Below are 21,529 nucleotides of genomic sequence, written 5' to 3' on the forward strand. Positions count from 1 at the left end.
CTAAAAGGAGAAAAATACATCTCAACTTCTTATTAGGTATTATCTTCTAGAGAGTAGAATTAGGGCTGGAGAATGAAGTGGGACTTTTGAATTTTACTTTGCACACTTCTGTATTAATCTGAATCATTCACAAGAGTAATTCAGTCTCATAATGCTATGTATTATTAGAAAACAATGAAATGAGTTTTTTAAACCTATGAAACCAATGAACAAACATAAGATATTAAAAGAAAAGAAAGAGTATGAAGAACAAAAACAAAGAAAGGTATTGGAAATAATTTCTAGAATTTAAGGAACAAAATTAATTAAAAACAACGCTAGCAGAACCAAATGTGCTCTCCCAAGGAGATGGCTGGGCACAAGGCACTGAACCCTAGGACACCAGTGACATCTGGTGGCAAGGATGGACAAATCTGAAATTTGAGTCTGCATCAGGGATGACTGGTTACCTGATGAAATTCTGCTTTTTCACAGATTGAAAGAGTCACAGTGATGCCATCTGGGAACAAAGAGCTCCTTACTCCAGCCCCACAGCCAAGAGAGTTCCAGGAGGAGGAAGGAGAGGAGGAATCCACCCCTAGGCTGATTGATGGCTCTTCCCCACAGGAGCCAGAGTTCACAGGGGTTCTGGGCCCCCATACCAATGAAGGTTGGGTATATCAATGCTGAATTATAATTGAGAACACTTTATCATCTCTCAAAACTGCCGAGATCCAACTTCACAGGGAGCCTGGAAGACCCAAGGACAAAGCCTAAGATAGACCAAGTTTGAAGCAAGAGTTATACATGTATTTCCTATTCAAATATAAAATAATTTTTTTTTATCATTCATCTCTAGCCTGAAGGAAAGGATCAAATAACAAAACACTTGGGATGGAAATATTTGTCTGGCATCATAAGTGAAAACCTTTGTTGTGGAATGCATTTCTAAGAGTACTGGGTTAGCAAGATGAAACCTATGACTCTGAGATTAAAGTCAATGCAGTTCAGAGTGATAAGGTCACGATGATGGTGGTGATAAAAACTATAATAATAACATTTTGCACTAATTGAACACACATGATGCTCAGCACTTCATATTGTCCCATTTGACTATTACTGCCTCTGTGGACATGCTGGCATTGCTTATTTCATTAGTGTTGAAGAAACTGGTAACTCAGGATAGTAACTTGCCACATGCCCCCTAGCTCTTGGTATGCTGTGTTTAAAGCCAGACTGTTGGAATTCTTTACTATTGGAAAAGAGGCTTTTTCTCCTCAACTCAGTTCTAGGAAACAAGAGAGAGGAAAAGATAGTGAAACATTCCATAACATGAGACACCACTTACAATGACATGAAGGTGGAACCATTCACTTTTAGTTAATGAGAAGGTTTTCCTCAAGAGAACTCACACCAGAAAGATTTTACACAGAATTCTGTAGTGAGGGACTGTGGGAAAAAATGAGAAAGGGTTGAGGGTTTCTGTACATTAATTTTAAATGGCCACTGTTCTCACACATATGTCTGTCTAGTACAGGGAGACAGACATAAATGTTATCAAGTCTCACAAGTGTTTTGAGAAAAGCCTGTACCAAGTACACTGGGAGATGAAATGAGGGGAGAACATAATGACATAAGGCAAGATTCAAAGCAGTGCACTGAGAGTGTCTTGGAGAAATACAATGTCCAGGTTACATGCATTTAAACCCCAGTCCTGTAACTTGTTCTATATCCAGTTTTGAGCAAGGCATTCAGTGTTTTTATGCCTTAGTTTTCTCAGTTAAAAATGATTTAATAAGTAATAGAATTGACCTTATAGAGTTGTAGCCTCTGATATATCCACCAAATAGTAGTTATTAACAATATTCTTTTATTGATAGAGGGGTAGATTCATTTTTTAACTGTTAATGAATTTCTCAGTGTACAATATGGTGCTGTTAAGTACAGGTACTAGACACACAGCGTATCTCTACACTTACTAATCCTATTTAAGTAAACCTTACAGCTGTTGAGAAGCTCCTCATTCCCCTCCCCTCTCCCATCAATCCCTGGTAACTACTGTACTACTCTCTGCCTCTACGAGTTTTTAACTCCTAAACACTACTTCACTAAGAAGTAATATAAAAAGTGACCATTTATCAAATGCTTCCTATATGTCAGCCACTTAAGGTGTTTTATGTACATGATCTCTTTGAAGATTTTCAGAAACACTACATACTAGTGAATATTTAGAACATTAAAAAATCTAAATATATTTTACTATTAATAATTTCTGTGGGAATATTTTAAATCCATATAGGCTGAAACTGTGAGTGGAAAAACCAAAATTAAGTTATAACAGGTGTGACTATATATGAATTACCCTCAGCATTTATTGATAAATTAGCAAGGCCAAGAAATATTAAAAAAAATCAAATGCCTTACTTTAAAAAAATGTGGTAAGTGGAAAATGTTAATGTATACTGATTGGAGAAATTAGCAAGTATCAAATATTTTACAGCTCCCCCTTGAAGGAATTTGTTCTGACTTTCCATTGTTAAAATTTTTTTTAATTCCTGGGGTTATTATAAGATGTTTTTCTACCTTAAGATTACAATTCCTTCTCTTCTTGCAGGTTTCAAGCTCCATGGGGTTTCTGTCTGATGATTTATAATCTCCAGGACAACATCTGTATAGCCTACCTCCCTCTACTCCTAATAGAACTGAGGACCTGTCTATCCTCCCACATGTGCGAGATCTTCCCACTGTACTTTCAATACCATTCCCACTTCTCCCTCAGGATCCCTTTGATATTCTACCTCTGCTTTTTGGGAACTTTTCCTTCTAGTCCCTCCCACTTTAATCACTTCCCTGCATCCAAAGAAGTCCAAATATTTCTTACATCTACTCTCATTCCTTATCCTATACCACCACAAACATCAAGAGCATTATCTACAGTTGCTGTCACTTTTCTCTTCCCTCCAACGTCCTCATGAATAAACCACCATCTTCTTTCCAACCTCATCACTCAACATATTTTATAAAGTCTCTCATAACTACTGTAACAGCTAATCCAAGAACAATTCTCAGTCCATAACTCACTGACATCTCAGCAGCCTTAGACTCTTGATGATTTCATTTACTTCAAACATCTGTCCAGGTGGCCCCATATAGTGCCCTTCCCCGAGTTTCATCCATCCCGCTTGTCACAGGTTCTCTATTTCCTTAAGAAGTGTGGCCTTCTCTACACAGCTACTAAACAAACAGTAGAGGAGGGGAGGCAGTGAGAGAGACAGATAGAAATAGAGATAGAGATAGATAGATAGATAGATAGATAGATAGGCAGAGAGAGACAGACAGACATATATTGGCCAGTGTGTTGAGATATAACACAACCTAGCCATCTTCGGGTCTGTTTCCTTCCTTATAGTCACTCTTCTAAGCTACCATCATGTTTTGTGTAGAATACAACTCTGCTCACTCTCCCGTCTGCTGTGCTTCAGTCTTCCACCACACTTTCATGTAGAATGATCTCTAAACATGCAAATCAGTTTGCATAATGCCCCTGATCACCCTTAATATAAGGAATAAAACCTGCAACACAACCTACCAGGCCCCTGCATAGTATTGCCTACCTATTCCCTTGTTCTCTGAGCTGTGCCTACGTGGACCATTTTTCAGTCTCTCCGAAGTGGAAGGACTTGGCACATGATGCTTCCTCTGCCTGGCATACTCTTCCCTCCCTTCCTGCACAGCCAATTCCTTCTCTTCCTGCAGGTTTCAAGTCAATTATTATTCCTCCAAGACCTCCTTCCATTACTCCCCACTAGGGCAAATCATCCTAGATTTTGCTCATACATTTCATCCCATTCATTGCCATTATAATCTTGCTTGTTTGTATTATTAACATTCATCTCACATAGCAGATATAAAATAGAACTGTGTCTGTGCTTACCATTATTTTACCAGCTAGAACAGTGCCACTTACACAAAAAGGATTCAATAATATGTATCGAATGAATAAATATTAATTATTATATCTTTTTTTGCAGCACGTTTGTTTCAACGGGATACTTAAATATGGAATTCAAACTCTAATACAAATATTATATGTGATTTTAACTTTGTAAAATATAATCTTTATATTTTGAAAATAGAATTTCTAATAAATATAAAATTCACTATAATTTAAAGAAATAAAAAAAAATTAGAACATAATTACTTCCTACTCACAGCTAGAAAAGTGGATAATAAGACTTTTGGTATTCTATAAGAGAGGGCTTTAAATTTAATTTCATAAATAATAAATATTTGGCAAATGCCCACTACCTAAAAAAATACTCTTCAAATCCTCCATAATTTAAAATATACTTTAAATATGTTGGGCACAGCTTTAATTGATATACTTGACTTTAATATTCCCTTTATATAAAATTATGAGAGAAAATATAAAATGGAACATAATGGTCTGTGTGAGATTCTAATCTTGTTTACTAAATATAATTAACCACGTTATTGGGGAAAAAATAGTTACTTTCATATAATTATTTACCTTTACCTTTTAGACTTTCCAACCTGCCTTCTGTGTACCTGTATAAGCACCACAGTGTACTGTGATGACCATGAACTTGATGCTATTCCTCCACTGCCCAGGAAGACTGCCTATTTCTACTCTCGCTTTAACAGAATTAAAAAGATCAACAAAAATGACTTTGCAAGCCTAAGTATGGATGACAGCATTAATGTCCTTCTTTTCTTTTCAGACTTCCCTGATGATTTTGATAATATAAAATGTAGGCATGGAGAATGAAAGTTGAATGCCAAAATATGACTCATAAGTCGATTATTTTTCCCATTTAAATATTTGAGAGATTACTTTAATAATGATAATAAAAATGAATAACTAATGGCTATTATAAAACTATATAGTTGTTAATATTTTCAAGTGAGCCATTTTCAACTAAATATAAATCATGAGTAATCATATTTATGTGCTAGAATGTATTTCATTGTGACATTAAGAATAAAATGTCATGGCTGTGTATTTACGAAGATTTGGTGGTTTTGGCAAAGCTTCCATTAAAGCATAGTAGTTTTGTGATTGCATTTTTTGAATGCAAGCCAAAATTCTGACTTTACGGTTGTTGCCAACTTAGAAGAATTTCTGTACTTGTCGTTGTAAAACATTTTAATCACTTGAAGATTTTTTTCAATGCCTGTATTTTTGGCTATTAGAATATCTGACACTCTTCACTGAGAAAAAACATCATTAGTAGTAAAATCAAAAGTTTTTGAAGAGTAAAGAGATAGAAAAGTTATTTTAAATATAACATGTAATTCTCATTGCTAAAGTCAAAATTTCTTATAAGCACATGAATACACATTGTGTTTGGAGGAAACAAACAAGTTTTATAAAATAAGTAGAGAGATAATTATGTTTTTAACTCTCTATTACTAATTAAATTCACATTTACATTTTGGGGGGCGGGTGCTGGGGGTTGAACTCAGGGACACTTAATCACTGAGTTACATCCCCAGCCCTATTTTGTATTTTATTTAGTGATGGGGTCTCACTGAGTTGCTTAGAGCCTCACTTATGCTAAGGCTGGTTTTGAATTTGAAAACCTTCTCCTGCCTCAGGCTCTGGGGCCGCTGGGATTAGATGCCTGTACCACCATGCTCAGCTCATATTTACATTTTTAATATGTGGGAAATTTTACATTCATATTTTACTTGAGGAAAATCATATTCAAGATAATTTGATTACTTCCTTCTTTCTTTTCATCTAGATGATTTAAAAAGGATTGATCTAACATCAAATTTAATATCTGAGATTGATGAAGATGCATTCCGAAAGCTGCCTCAACTGAGAGAACTTGTCCTGCGTGACAACAAAATAAGGCAGCTCCCAGAACTGCCAACCACTTTGACATTTATTGATATTAGCAACAATAGACTTGGAAGGAAAGGGATCAAGCAAGAAGCATTTAAAGTAGGTTTTAGGTTTCATATGAAGAACTTTTATCTTCCCATCTCTTTTGCTGTCAATATCTTTTTTATTCCTATAAGAGTTGAAATCAGTTGGCCTGTGTGGTGGTGCCTCAGCTCTTCAAGGGTGTTTGGCTGGAGGAGATGAAATATTGTCTAAGTTTTGGGCTTGTGTTGGAGAGAAATGCTATTTCTCCATGCCTATAAAATCAAGACAAGTCTTGCTGTGTCTCAAAGTCTCACTGTAGAATGTCTTCCATGGGAATCACTACCTTGCTTAAATTGAGAAAAGCAGACAAGAGAGAGGTTCTTCCTAGAGATGGAGAAACACTCTCAATTTTCATAAAGAAATCTTTGCTCACAGCCAATTTTTCTAAAATTTGACTGGATCTCCTACCACCTCAGCTAACAAGGCCTGAATAGGCACATGCTATTTTAGCAACAGTTGCCTGGAGAGGGAATGAAGGGTACAGCTGTGACACCATTAATTTCTACTAAGTCCCTTTGTTTGGACTGTTTTCAGGATATGTATGAACTCCACCATCTCTACCTCACTGATAACAACTTGGACCACATTCCTCTACCACTCCCAGAAAACCTGCGAGCCCTTCATCTCCAGGTAGGCTTCTGACAGTAAGGTGAGCCTCAAAGCTCCATAGAGAAAACCAAATAGAAGGAAGTCAGGACACAAAAATCTGTCCCGAATGGCCTGTTGACACTCTCTGGTGATTTTTTTTTTACCTTTTTTTTTTTCTAGAGAGCACAATTAGAAGAAAAAAAAATGAATGTGTCCTATATCTGAACACAAAGTATTTACACATCCATGGCCCTATCTATCCCATTTGATTTCTATGTGGTCCTACTGCTGCTCCTCCTTCTCCTCCTCCTCTTTTTTTTTTTTTCCCCAGTACTAAAGCTTGAACCCAAGGATATTTTATCACTGAGCTAAATCTCAGCCTTTTGTTGTTATTATTATTATTTTAAATTTTGAGACAAGGTCTCATTACATTGCTGAGGTTGACCTTGAACAAAGGAATGTGTAAGGATTAGAAATGGAAGAGAAAGGAGAGAAAGAAAAATTGAAGCTGACTTCTATTTTTCAGGAAAATGTGAATTTTAGCTTTTAAATTTAATATATTAAATTCAATCCTTAGGCATTCCCATACACTCAGAAATCACAAACATCCATTTCTCTGCATAAAAAAGAATAATTGGTACTTTTCTTTCATTTTTAACTAACATAATTAAAAGTTTGGATTATTTTTACTCCCATTATGTTATATTTGATCTTTGAAGGGATGAGTGAAAACACATTTGCAAAACATTATGATCTAATAGTTTCTAAATATACTTCATTATCATCTAAGTGATTAAAATTTGCTGTAATGAAACATTTTTGGTTAAAAATAAATTATTTCTTATTCACATATGACTTTTACTCTACAGTATAATCAATACTCTTTCATAATTTCATCTGTTCCATAGGATAAATGTGCAGAGAAGACATCCATTAAATGCTCAAATAAATGTCATAGTCCAATATTATAAATTTTTAGCACAAAAAGCATAAACCACTCCAAGAAGAGATTTTGCTATGCAAGAATAAATGTCTAGTTCTTGTGTTTTTCTCTATGGATTCTATAAATATTTACTTCCATTTCTTTCTTTTTTTTCTATTAATATATATTATCTATTATATATGTGTGTTGTATATCATATACATATATACTTACATAATCTTTCCACATTTTAGGGTATTTGTGCATATCTGTCTTGGTCTTCTATATTTTTCTCTTTTGTCAGTTTGTCTAATCATTTTCTTCTATAATCAATATCATTTAATGTATATTCTTTCTTGCCCTCATTCTGTTTCTGGATGACTGTACTTTCTTTCTTTCCCTCTTGAAAGGTGTATTTCTGTATATATTAAGAGTTCTTGCCTTGTGATAAAATGTATGATTTTTCAAGGGAAGCCTCAAAATAAATTTTGAATTTTATTTTCCAATTATTAATTAAATATTATTGCTAATGTCTGAGATGATAATGACCCTATAAAGTAATCAAAATCTCTGATGTTATATTTGAATTTAGTGTGCTTATATGTACAAGATGATATGAAGTTTTAAACTACTAGTCTTTACTTTCACATTCTGACGTTTTGAAAGGTAAAAGTACACATTTTAAAATATTTCACTATAAAGACTACTTCAGCAACATCAAGAATATAGCTGTTTTTAATTTAGATTACTCTTGTGTCCAATCTACATGCACTTTTAATACTCATAAAAATTATCTTTTGATGCATTTGGAAATGTTTGGTCAGCTGAAAGCATAGTAATTAAAAGTGAAGTTCCTGGCAAAACCATATTTTCTGGGTTGAATTTCAAGTACCAGTACTATCTAATATCTGAACTTCTTTGCCTCTGAGTTTTCTTATCTGAAATAGAGATAATATATTGTGTAGGAAGGCTGGGTGGATTAAATAAGATACAGTTTATAAAGTGAGTACTGCAATTACTGGTACATGATTAAAACTTAAATGTGAGGCATAAGTTTTACTTACAACATGTCTATAACCTATCAAAGGAACAGTAGAACTAACAGACACTAAATCTGTATAATTAGTCATAAATATATTATAACACAAAGTGGTTAATACACTAAGAAGGTATAATGAATCACACATTCACCTAGCAAAAGAACCCTAAAATTCATCAAATGATATCTATCAGAAATGAAGACACAAATAGATACTTCAATATTCTACTTTCAACAATGGAAAGACCAACTATCTGCAAGATTAGTAATAAATGGAAGACTTAAGCAACACTAAAAACCAATTTGACTGACCAACTATCTAGAAGATCAGTAATAAATGGAAGACTTAAGCAACACTAAAAACCAATTTGACTAACAGTCATTTACAGAACATTCCACCCCATAATATGCATTCTTTTAATGTGCACAAGGAATATATCCTGGGATAAAACACTAACAGACCACAAAATGAATCTCAATGAATTGAAAAGAATTAAAAATAACACAAAATATTTTCTGATTCCAAAGAGTTACATTAAAAACCAATCTCATAGATAACTTGAGAATTTCAGACATCTGGATATGAAATAATATTTTCCTTAAACAATGTTTCAAAAAAGAAATCCTCAGGAAGTTAGGAAAATATCTGAGAAAATAAAAACATAAAAACAACATATTAGAACTTATGGAATGAAGTTAAAGCAGTGCATAAAGGAAAATGTTTAGCCTTGAATGATTATTAAGAAAAACCAGCTCTTCCATCTGGAATAAGTAGAGGGAATTGGTCAAAAAAGATAAAAATAACAAGAATTAGAGCAGAAATAAATAAAGAACAGAAAAATAATAGAGAAAATAAACAAAACTAAAAGTTGGAAATGTTTGGTCAGCTGAAAGCATAGTAATTAAAACTGAAGTTTCTGGCAAAAACATTTTCTGGGTTGAATTTCAAGTACCAGTACTATCTAATATCTGAACTACAATTATCAAGAAAAATATCTCAAATTAATAAAGTCAGGAATGTAAAAGGAGACACTACTACCAATCTTACAGAAATTGAGTAATAGGAAATACTATGAACAACTATAAATGTCAACAGATTGGATCAATAAAATGGAAAAACTCAAAAAAGACACAGAATTGACTAAAGAATAAACAGCAATTCTGAATCAATATATAAAAAGCAAAATATATGAACACAGCTATTTGTGAAGATTTTCTGAGAAAAGTCCAATCACATATGATTCTGATTAATTGTATCAAGTGCTTAAATAATTAATACCAATATTTTACAAACTATTCCAAATTATAAAAAATGAAGAAACATTTCCTGACCCATTCTATGAGGCCAGAGTTACCTCAACAACAAAACCAGTCAAAGATATAATTGGAAAAGAAAAATATAGGCCAATATACCTTATAAATATAATACAAATATTCTCAGTAATATATAACAAACAGAATCCACCAAGTGATAAAAATGAATACACAACAAAACTAAGTAGAATGCAAAGCAGTTTTTAAAAATGGAACTATGTAATATACCATATTGATAGAATAAAGGATAAAAGGAACATAATTATTTCAATATATGCATAAAAACCACTTGATAAACTACAGCACCCTTTTATTACAAAATCATTAAAAAGCTTCTAGGAATAGAACTTCCTCAATTAAATAAAGAACATCTGTAAAAAAAATCCACAGCTAACATTATATTTGATGGAGAAATACTGAATATATCCCCCCTAAGATTAAAAACAAGAGAAGTTTAAAATACTGTTTAATCTCTCTACTTCTATTAAACATGCACCTCAAACATGGGCTAGACCAATGAAGAAAAACAAATACAAGAAATGAATAAAATGCCATTCATATTAGAAATGAAATAGTTTTGATATTTTCGAATAACATGATCTTTTACACAGAAAATCCTAAGGAATCCAATAAAAATTGAACTAGAAAATGAGTTCAGTAGAGTGGCAAGTTATAAGATCAACATAAAATATCAATTGTTTTTCTGTAGAGAAGCAATAAATAATCTGAAAGTGAAATTAAGAAACATTTGTTTATAATAATCACAATTTTAACTACCTAAAATAAATATAAAAAAGAAGTACAAGCCATGTCATGTTAAAATTATAACACATTGTTGGAAGTAAAAAGATTCAAGTATAAATGGGCCTATATTGGTGGATCAGAGGATTTAATATTAAGATGAAAATCCTCCCCAAATTGGGCAACAGATTTTGAATTCAACAAATCCTTATAAATCTACTAAACTTTTGACAAATAAAGTATTTCTGCAACACGTTTTAAAATCTACACATACACACACACATACACACACGACATTTCTTTTTAAATCTTGAAAATGTTTTTAAATTTGTTTGAAGTGGTGGTTGTGAAACTTTGTGAATATATTAAAAATCATACAAGTGAACATTTTAAGTGTAGATAATATGAAATACATTCAATAAAACTATTTTAAAAACTCAGTCCTGGGCCCTGAGCATCCTCCTGTTATTTTCTTTCCCATTCCTTTACTTACCTTCAGCCCAGCTGACTTAAAGGTAAAATGCTAAGAATAATATTCCATGCTGCCTCCTCAGGATTTTGAACTTCATATTATCTTGAATTTCCTTTGCTTGGTTCCTCCTATGTTTTCTAGTCATTCTATTCTTAGTTCAATTGATACTTCTGAGAATATATTTTTCTCCTTTTTTCATAGTACTCATCATTTTGGGAAAAACATTTTATTTAAAAATTTGCTCTTACCTACTTATAGCATCCTTTTTTAAAGTATAAGTTCCATGAGGACAAGAGAATATCTCCTTTGTTATTTGATGCATCCTCATTCCTTAGAAAGTGCTTGTATATAGTAACTGCATAATATGTACATTTTACTGAGGGAAGGAACAGAATAAAAACAAAGGTGAGGCAAAATAGACTATGATATCAATCAATACTAATGATATGCAATATATTATTTATTTTCATCTTTTTAGAATAATAACATTCTGGAGATGCATGAAGATACCTTCTGCAATGTTAAAAATCTGACTTACATCCGTAAGGCACTAGAGGACATTCGGTTGGATGGAAACCCTATCAACCTGAGCAGAACTCCTCAGGCATACATGTGTCTACCTCGTTTGCCCATCGGGAGCCTTGTGTGATTTCAGATAATTATGATGCTCACCACAACAAAATATTTTTTTCTGCTTTCTTCAGAAACAAAGCTCAGCATGAAACTTTCAAATTGCATTCCAAAAGCTGATATGATTACACAAAATGCAACTCAAAGTGTTAATATATGATGAAAATTTAGTAATTTAAGAAAACATCAGATAAGGAATAAACCTACAAACTGTTCAGAAAGAGCAAAACTAAATGACAGAACCAATTTTATAGATATTCTTAAAAATCAATTATAACTTGCAAGTGTTAGGAATGCATATGTTAATTCAAAATTAAGTATATAATAAAGAAAAATTTTAAATTGAACATTAGCTATGTAGCTAGAATTTAGATGTTTTTTCATTAAACTCTTCTATTCCTTTTTTAGTTTTCACTAACACATGCTTTCTCCTATTTTGTTAAAGAGCATAAAGAAAAATAATAAATATGTTTGAAAATTACAGTGGCCTTGTGGGAAAATAGCTGTTATACTCCAATTATATACATAAATAATACATATAACTCCAGTTTTTGAATGGTGATATTTTCATTTAAATTTTCTGTTAAGTCGTTTTAGACTTTTGCCCACCTGACTGATTATTTGGTCTATTTCTGTGTCTGCAAAAAAGTAAAATATAGAAAATGGAAAAGAGATGATAATCACACCAGGAAATAAGGAATACTTTGCAAGATGAGTTGAGCTTCTATAAAATTAAAGTCATGATTGGGCTGGGGATGTGGCTCAAGCGGTATCTGAAACACAACAAAAAAATATCTATAAAGTGTGAGCTTCCTTTCAGCTGCAAAATACTAAGTTCCACTTACTGAAAATAATGTCTTCTTGTATCCCTTATAAAGTTTTCCCTGAGAAACAAAAACTTATATAGAAGTTAATATCTTCATTTGTACACAAATAGATATGTGTATGTGCCACTTGAATATACATATATCCACGGCACGTGTGTGTGTGTGTGTGTGTGTGTATGAAAGCATGCATTTAAAGTACAAGTGATACTAACTACTAACTATTCTGAACCTTGTTATTTTCATTTTAAAATAGTTCTTGATGATATTTCCATATCAGCACAACTCTACTGATTCTGAAAACTATACATAATTCCATTACAGAAATATATGTATTTGCACTTAAAACCATCAAAACTGTCAAAATTCTCTTTGCTTAAAAATAAATAATTTTGTGCACATGTAAGAATACATAAAGTAGAATTTGGAGTCAAATATTATTATTTTACATTTTAACAAGTGTTACTAAATTTCCTTTAAAATATTACACCCACATTTCATCTACAGTGTGGGAATGATACCTGATTCTGTACTACCTTACTATAATACTTTAATATCAAACTATTCTACCACTGCATAATTTATTTCTGAATTAATACATTATAGTTAAAATGAGATAATTATCAGTACCTTCAAACATTTAAAAATACCCTATTTTTTCAATTGTCTCTTTTTCAATCAATTACTTTACAATATCTAAATTATCTGAATTTTTTCTTATTGCTCAACATCATTTGCTGTATGTCATTATTTATAGTTACTGGAGCTAAATCCAAAATTTCTATAATGTAACAATTAGAGAATACTCCTCTAACATATATCCACTTTAGGTATATAAATATTTTCTTGATTCAATCTAAAAGTATGGTGCCAATATGTGTCTAATAATGAAAAAGTATGTGATAAATTTTCTTGAACCCTAGGGAGGAAAAGTAATCATGACTTTTTTTAAAGAGAGAGAGAGAGAGAGAGAGAGAAGAGAGAGAGAAATTTTTAATATTTATTTTTCAGTTTTCGGTGGACACAACATCTTTCTTTTATTTATTTTTATGTGGTGCTGAGGATTGAACCCAGTGCCCCACGCATGCCAGGCAAGCGCGTTACCGCTTGAGCCACATCCACAGCCCAATCATGACTTTAATCAGACTTTGAATACCCCCAAAACTGAACATCTTAACCATCCAAACATCAAGTACCACAAACCAGTGACATTTAAAAACTGATTTTTTGCTTTGTCATTTTAGATACACACCCTCATAGCTACATTACTGTGAACCAGACTAAATATTAATAATAAATAAAAAATATTAATTCTGTAAAGAATTAAAAATAGCAAAATTATATATATGTTATATAACAAAAAGTACAACAAAACTCTTGGCTTAAACTACACCCATTTATTATCTGACACTTCTCTTGATTGAAGTTCCTTTTGACTTGTGTAAGTTCTCTACTTGGGAATTTATCACACTGAAATGCAAGTGTCCTTGGCTGAGCTCTTTCTTGGAGATATGGAATCAACCCACATCCAAACTCATTTAAAAGGCTGGAAGAATTTGTTCCTGTGGTTGCAGGACTGAGGTTCCTAATTCCTGGCTATCAGCCAAAGGCACTTCCCATCTTCTAGAGGACACCCATCCCTAATTACAAGGTAACTTCCATCTTCAAAAATCTAATAATAGCACTTTGAATCTTACTTAGCTTTCTAATCTCTCTGATGTACTCTTCTATTCAAAGACAAAATCTTTCTTTAAAGTTCTCATTGTTAGGGTCACACCCACCTGGTTAACCTTCATACTTAAGGTCAACTGCTTTGGGACTTTATATCTGCAAAAAAAATTTTAAGAATACTTTGATGAATGTTTGAAGAACAGAGGTCAGGAATCCTAAATAGCCATCTTTAAAATTTTGCTTATCATATCTCCAAGTCCTAGTAGTAGTAGTAAGCAAATGGTAACTCCCCATGGGTGATGACTTCTTTTTCTATCCTTAAATCTTCCTAGAAATGCACAGAAAATATCAATGGTAGCAATGTCAATAATAAGGAACATTGGTAACATTTAATGAATCAAGTTTATGTGATTACACACTCACAAGGCTACTTTGCAGTTGCTGTTTACCAAGAACTGTAGAAGGGAGAAGTGCTTATTTAAAGCCTTGAAATGAAATTACTATATTTTAGCAATCTTTCTAACTAATCATACGTAAGTGGCCATTTCAAACATATCACATTGTTCCTTGACAGCTCTAACTTTACAACTGACCTCTAAGCAAACACAATGTATGTGTCTTAATAATACTATTTATTGCCCTAAATTGCTACATGTCAGTTTTCCTTTATATATTGCAGACTTTTTTTCCAAGGGGAGGAGGTGCATTCTACTGCTCCGGAATATTTTATACTTTAAAATTAAGCAAACTTGTCCAGGTTACAATTTCTATCTAATCATTACTGAGTACACATGGTTTTGAGGTGTTATAACTAGTATAATTTTTGTCAGTTCTCTGAAAATCTTGAGTTGCTGTAGGATTACTAATATCAGAAGGTGCCAGCAAATAATACCTACACACAGTAATATGACGAGTTTAAAACTGACCTCTTCATTTTTCTTTAAAGGTGTCAAAACACTCTTTGTAATTATCACAAAACTAACTTTCTCTTTAAAATTTTCCTTAAAATGATTTGATGTTTCATTAGTGGGAGATATCATAATAGTGTTCCCTGATAGACAAAACACTTCATAGTATTGCAAACTAGCCCCTCTACTTCCCAAATTAACAAGAGAAAGAAATGAAAAATTTTGAAATTCCTTAGCTCACCTTTGAAAAGCTAGAGAAGCTTACTATCTTGAACTTAGTCTCTGTGACCACAAGATGGGGCCAACCTTTTTAAAAACTCCTGTATGGGGCTGCAGTGGAAAAAGGTAAGCCTCTGACCATGCATAATATGCTCTAATCACTTATTTATATTTGTATCACATAGAGCAGCATTAGTTGCATAGGTTGATCTAAAAATTATTTATCGAATTTCATTATCTAACAAAATATATCACTTATACCAAATTTCTTTCTGGAGAATTTCATTTATAGATTTAATCAGCTGAGGTTAGTTTCTTTGAAAGTCAAATTTAAAATGCTTAAATCTAATAGGTATGCCCAATTTCACTTTGCCATAAGAATGATAATTACTATTGTCCATATAGAATATTTTAAAAATGGAATTTGTGATAAAATTTTTCAGTGAGGAGTTCACTTGTCATAGTTTGCTTTGGGTATGGATGCTTACTGGCTGAATTTTGACTGAGCTACTACTGCCACCAAGTGTTTGAATTCATTCAAGTCACATAAATGAAAAAAAAGAAAAAAGAAAGAAAGAGGGGTTGGGGATGTGGCTCAAGTGGTAGCGAGCTCGCTTGGCATGTGTGCGGCACCACATACAAACAAAGATGTTGTGTCCGCTGAAAACTAAAAAATAAAAATATTAAAATTCTCTCTCTCTCTCACTCTCTCTCAAAAAAGAAAAGAAAGAAAGAAAGAAAGAAAGACACCACACCAAGATTATAATGTTTTTAACTTACATGAGCTTAATGCTCTCTTTGCACATCATAAAGCATAGTATAACCTATATCAACATACAGCATTTACTGGAATTTCACAATGCCAACATCATTAAAAGTTTCCAAATAAATTGGTGATTGGGGACTATAAAGGATATATTTTAGACATTTTACTGGATTTACTTTACATATATGGCAAACTGACTAGAAGGTCACCGCCCCCAATGATTTTCTGCTTTCCAGTGTTCATAGTTTTGTGTTTCCCAGCAATCACCCATGCCACCTTTTGCACCTTTTGTGCTGGCATCTCTGAGCCTTCCTTTGAACCAAAAGAATGGCAAAGATGATGAATGGCATAAATGTCACATCCATGATTATGATAAACACGTACACAGTATCTATGTGTGCATCTTCATCTGACGAAGAAGAACTAGGGAGATACTCTTTCAGGGCTTGATGAAGTGAGCATCTGTGTTAAAGAAGCCTATAGAAAGGAACTATGGGCAATATCAAGAATCTAACTTTGATCTCTTGTGGGTGGCCTCTGCATCCTAAATGTGGCTTCCAGCCAACAGACAGCAAAAAGGAAGGGCCCTCATCATAGATCCACAAGTAAATGAATTCTCCTTTAACATGAATGATCCTGGGAGTATATTTTCCCAAACTGTGCCTCTGGAAGAGGACCCGAAATAGCCAACACCTTGATTACAGCTTGTTTGAGATCCTGAGTAGAGGGCTTGGCTAAGCTATTCTAGGTCCTCTGGGAAGGAAGAGATAAACAATGTATGTTGTTTTAAGCAACTAAGTTTATGGTAATTTTTAATGCAGCAACAGAAAACTAATACAGAATATAATAACATAGTAAATATATTTCATTTTGATATTGAATTAGAATATTTCATTTAACAGTATAATAAGAATATAGGTCAATTAAAAGTGTGTCTTTAAAAATTCTTCAATTGGATTTCTGTTATATTTAACATACTCTGGTGGTAAACTGTGATATAGCAGAGAATTAAAAAAATCTGTAGTATAATCCCAATCTTATAAAAATGTAAAAATTATAAATCACACCTAGCTGATTCACATAAGAAGAGTTGAGTATGAGAATATTGATTTTAATAGGGAAAATGAATAACAAAGATAAGCCAATATTGTATGTAGAAAAGTCAGCTGATCAAAACATGATGCACTTAATCATCTGTAAAATCAATCAATCATGATTGTTTTAATATTTTGTAGTTGTCAATGGATCTTTTATTTATTTTTTATCTATCTTTCTATTTATCTATCTTTCTATCTATCTATTTATTTATTTATATGAGGGCTGAGGATTGAACCCAGGGCCTCACACATGCCAGGCAAGCTTACTACCACTAAACCACAACTCCAGGCCCCTAATCATCATTTTTAAAAAACAAAAAGAGAGTAATGAGAATTTCATTACAGTAATATGGTCAATTTCTTAAAGGTCTCAATTAAAACCCCTATAGTATGACATATGTCCTTAGAAAAATAAGCCCAGACAACCACAATTCATTTTGAGGTAAGTAGAGCAGGTTAAACGGCCAAAGGTATGAGTCTGCATTTAGAAGGGGTAGCTGAAGGCTACTAGGGTCAGCACTCTGCATTTGAGTCAAGAAGTTTTGTCTTCAGCAAACCAAAGAGCAAGTGCAATTGAGTGAAGCCTGTGGAGTCCAGAGGTCCCAAGGTAACTCTGGACTCCTGATCCAAGAACCCCCATACTGTTCTCAGTTTCCAGCCAGCAGTGCATAAATGATCTTTGCAAGCTTCAGGACTTTCACAAATTTTGCTTCCCTAGGATTTAATGGATGGAAGTTCCAGTAATCAGTTTTCTATTTTTCACAATTTTATTCACTACAGAAAAGTAATAAAGGGAAATAAATACTCTGGGTTGGTTTTCTCTAGGATCACACTTAGTGAGCCTTGATATTTCTACAAAGTGGGACAAGGAAAGAACACAGGGTGGTAGGGATGCCTATTGTTACATCATCCACAAAGATAAGTGTTCTTACATATACTGAAGTAGCCCTGAAGTAGTTAAGTATGGTAATGATGATAACTAAGTAATGAAGTATTTATGGGTATTATACGAAGTGCTTTAACGAAATACCTTATTTAATCCTTCACACAATCCTGTTAATATAACAGAACCAGACTAATGGTATGGGCAAAGAACCTGAGCCTTAGGAAGGTGAGCTGAAGTTGAATTACATCTAGCTAAATCAAAACTCACATGCTTAACGATAATACTTCTAAAACTCCCAAAGTATGCTATAAGGTCAGTGAAGGGACAAACGGAAAGATATAATCAGAATATTCCTATTCTCAAGAACAAACCCATGATGTAACAATGTTTCTTTAGTCAACGTATGCATATGGTATTTTACAATTCGCAAAATACTTTCCAATACGTTTTACATTTACTTTCATAAAAATCCTATTTAAGTTGGGTTGGTAGTATAGCCATGTCATTAAGAACTCGGAGTTAAAAAAAGATTTAGTCTTAAATACTATCCCTGAAGTTCATTAGCTCCACAACCTGGGGTAAAATAACCCCCCAGTTCCCTAATCTTTGAAATATGGTAACAATGTATCAGAAGACAAGAAGATTAAGTGCCATAAGCACACCTGCACTCAGTACACACACTCAATACATGTTTGTAATCTGTTCAAATATGATGAATCCCGAACCCCCAAAAGATGTAAAAATATTTATTTGTCTATACCCGAGTTCTCCCACCCTTGCCCAGGTTCAGTTGAAAGTCCATCTTCCACATCCCTGATCCGCAAGATGATACAAAAGGATCAAACAAACTCCCTAAAGTGTTGCTTGGGTTGGGCAGCATAAAACCAGTCCCAGCCTCTCCCCCAACACCCCTCAAACACTGCGTCACAAGCCCCTTGCGAATGTTCAAGGCACACCTAGTCCAGGCCGGAACCCCGCCTCCACACGCAGGGATGGCCCTCTCGATCCCGATTGGCTGTCGTCCTGGGCAACCGAGGACGCGGTGGGCCGTGAGGGCCCCCCAGCCGGTATTTAAAGGCTGTGGCTGGCTGTGGTCTCTCAGTCCGGCCAGGACCGCGACGGTGAAGCACCTGGGTTGAGAGGGAGTGGCAAGGCAACGCGCAACCACTAGCTCCCCCGTCCCCAGCCCAGGCCTCTGCTGAGGCGGGTGTGTGTTGGGACCCGGGAGCAGCTCTCACTGCGTGTCACCAACCAACACCTTCCTCCCCCACCATCCTTACCCAGCCCCAGTCCCACTCAACCCACCTGGGCAAGACAACCCAGGTGCGAAGGACAAGAGATAACTACGAGCAAGCGGTGAAGAGGGGGGGCCTCCTGGAAAGAGACGAAGGCAGGATCCCAGCCACAGGCATGTGGTCATCCTCAGACGCAAGCTGAGGAGGTTCTTCAAACCATCGGATCTGGCCAAACTTGGCAGCTTCTAGGACGCTACTATTTAGACCTCTTGGGGGCTCCCTGAACCATGACCCAGACCCTCTACTACAACAAGGAGGACCCTCTTAACCTGGGCGGCGGCTGGTCATCCCCTGCCCCCTTACACACCTGGTCATCCTGCCATGGAAGGCGCCGAGGCGCTCCGATTTACAAGCGGCGGTACCGCTATGGCCCCAAGGCCGAGTATGAGCCTCCCAGGAAAAAGCCCAAGCAGCACTACGGTCCAGGCCCGTGGTTCCAACCTCCCCGACGGCCCTGTTGGGCCATGTACTCCAACTGGGGGCGTTGCGGAGGGCCCTGGTGCCCACCTCCCGCAGGATTCCGGAAGCCCCCCTACCAGATGCACATGATCCGGGTGTATGGTCTGCACCCACTCTGCCCTTGCTGCTGCTCTTGCTGGCGTGGGCCCTGGAATCCAGGCTGGGCAAGGCCTCCAGGCAGGAAGAAGCGCTGGGGCCGCAGAGGCCGCGGCCTACGCTGCCACCCTCGCCGCTCCTCCCCAAAGAGCCCGCCGGCCGATGCGAGCACTTTGCTGCGGCCTGTCAACCTGTATGGGTGGCGCGCGCCAGGCATGAGAGCGCCACGGAACACCACCCAGTTCATTATGAACCAGATCTACGAGGACATGCGGCAGCAAGAGAAGACGAAGCGCCAGCAGGAGGCGCTACGAGTGCAGCAAGCCCAGGCTGAAGGCTTGGCGTCCCCGGCCGGCTCCACCGGAAATGACACGCCCCCTAGCGGCGGTGAGGAGGACTCGGAGCTGCAGGAAACTTTGTATAGCTTCATGCAGAATCCCTCTCTAGTCTTCAGTCCTGCCCCAGAGGAGGAAAAGCAGTCTCCCAACGCGCAGCTGGTGGAGGAAGAGGAAGAGGAGAAAATCGAGGATGAGGAGAAAATTGATGAGGAGAAAATTGAGGATGAGGAGGAGTGTGACGAGGAGCTGTGTGATGGAAAGGAGGAGGGTAGTGAAGAGGAGGAGGAAGAGGAAGAGGAGGCAGAGAATGGAGAGACAGAAGAAGAGGTGGATGAGGAGGAGGTGGATGAGTCTGAACAAGGAGAGGAGGATGAAGAGGAGGGAATGGAAGAGGAGGGCCTGGAGGAGGAAGAGCAGAGAGAGGATGAAAATCACTTGCCTCTGGAAATGCCTTTGTCAATCCTAGTAGGGGAAGAAGAAGAGAGAAAGAATTTTATAGACTATACTTATTTAAGCACAGAACAGATTATTCCCAAAGTGCCACAGGAAGCTCTCTTCACGGTACAAGACATTAACCACTAGACATCTGGAAGGGAATTGAGGAATGGGATGGAACTGAATTTTGAGGCTAAGATCGATTAGCAACTTATTAAACACTAATTTAAAAGTGAGTTCCATTAATAAACATATCTATGTAAACCCCTTCTTTGGCCACTATAAAATGCTTAAACATTGGTGTGTTGGTGTATGACTATGGGTGGGGGTGGGGAGCTTTCAAATATTTTATTGCAAGTGATTAAAGGCCAAATATTTTATTGCTACAGTTTGAATAGTTTCATTTGCTCTTTTCTCCTCTAGACAATTGAGTGTTTTTATTATGGCAATACTGATCTGATTCATGCAATTTAATGACCTTGGTATCAAATGACCTTGGTATCAACAAATATTTCGACTGTTATGCACATAAGATGGCTATTGAATGTCTACTTGTGCTCTTTTTTTTTTTTTTTTTGGTTTAAAAGGTCTATTTTTATTTTAATAAATGTTGACACATTTTTAAAACACTAGCAATTTACATTACCATCAGCAACATTTTTTTTTATTGGTTGTTCAAAACATTATAAAGCTCTTGACATATCATATTTCATACATTAGATTCAAGTTGGTTATGAACTCCCAATTTTACCCCAAATACAGATTGCAGAATCACATCGGTTACACATCCACATTTTTACACAATGCCCTATTAGTAACTGTTGTATTCTGCTACCTTTCCTATCCTCTACCATCCCCCCTCCCTCCCCTCCCATCTTCTCTCTCTACCCCATC

General features: G+C 35.5%; 2 protein-coding genes across 2 annotated transcripts in view; both read left to right on the forward strand.

The window, feature by feature from the left end:
• Epyc (epiphycan) overlaps positions 1–13,289 on the forward strand; it is a 34,373-nt gene extending 21,084 nt beyond the window's left edge. The window contains exons 2-6 of the mRNA XM_015482648.2: positions 475–649; positions 4,524–4,682; positions 5,748–5,950; positions 6,470–6,565; positions 11,490–13,289. Of these exons, the coding sequence (XP_015338134.1) occupies positions 475–649; positions 4,524–4,682; positions 5,748–5,950; positions 6,470–6,565; positions 11,490–11,660 (804 nt within the window). The 3' untranslated portion in view covers positions 11,661–13,289. The remainder of the gene's footprint in view (positions 1–474; positions 650–4,523; positions 4,683–5,747; positions 5,951–6,469; positions 6,566–11,489) is intronic.
• A 4,194-nt stretch (positions 13,290–17,483) lies between these two features.
• Positions 17,484–20,782, forward strand: Ccer1 (coiled-coil glutamate rich protein 1). Its single transcript, XM_015482650.2, has one exon. It carries the CDS (start codon positions 19,535–19,537, stop codon positions 20,780–20,782), a length of 1,248 nt encoding a protein of 415 aa, XP_015338136.1. The 5' UTR covers positions 17,484–19,534.
• The last annotated feature ends 747 nt before the right edge of the window (positions 20,783–21,529 follow it).

This window comes from Marmota marmota, unplaced genomic scaffold, assembly GCF_001458135.2.
Source record: "Marmota marmota marmota unplaced genomic scaffold, marMar, whole genome shotgun sequence".
In the NCBI taxonomy this organism is placed as follows: Eukaryota; Metazoa; Chordata; class Mammalia; order Rodentia; family Sciuridae; genus Marmota; species Marmota marmota.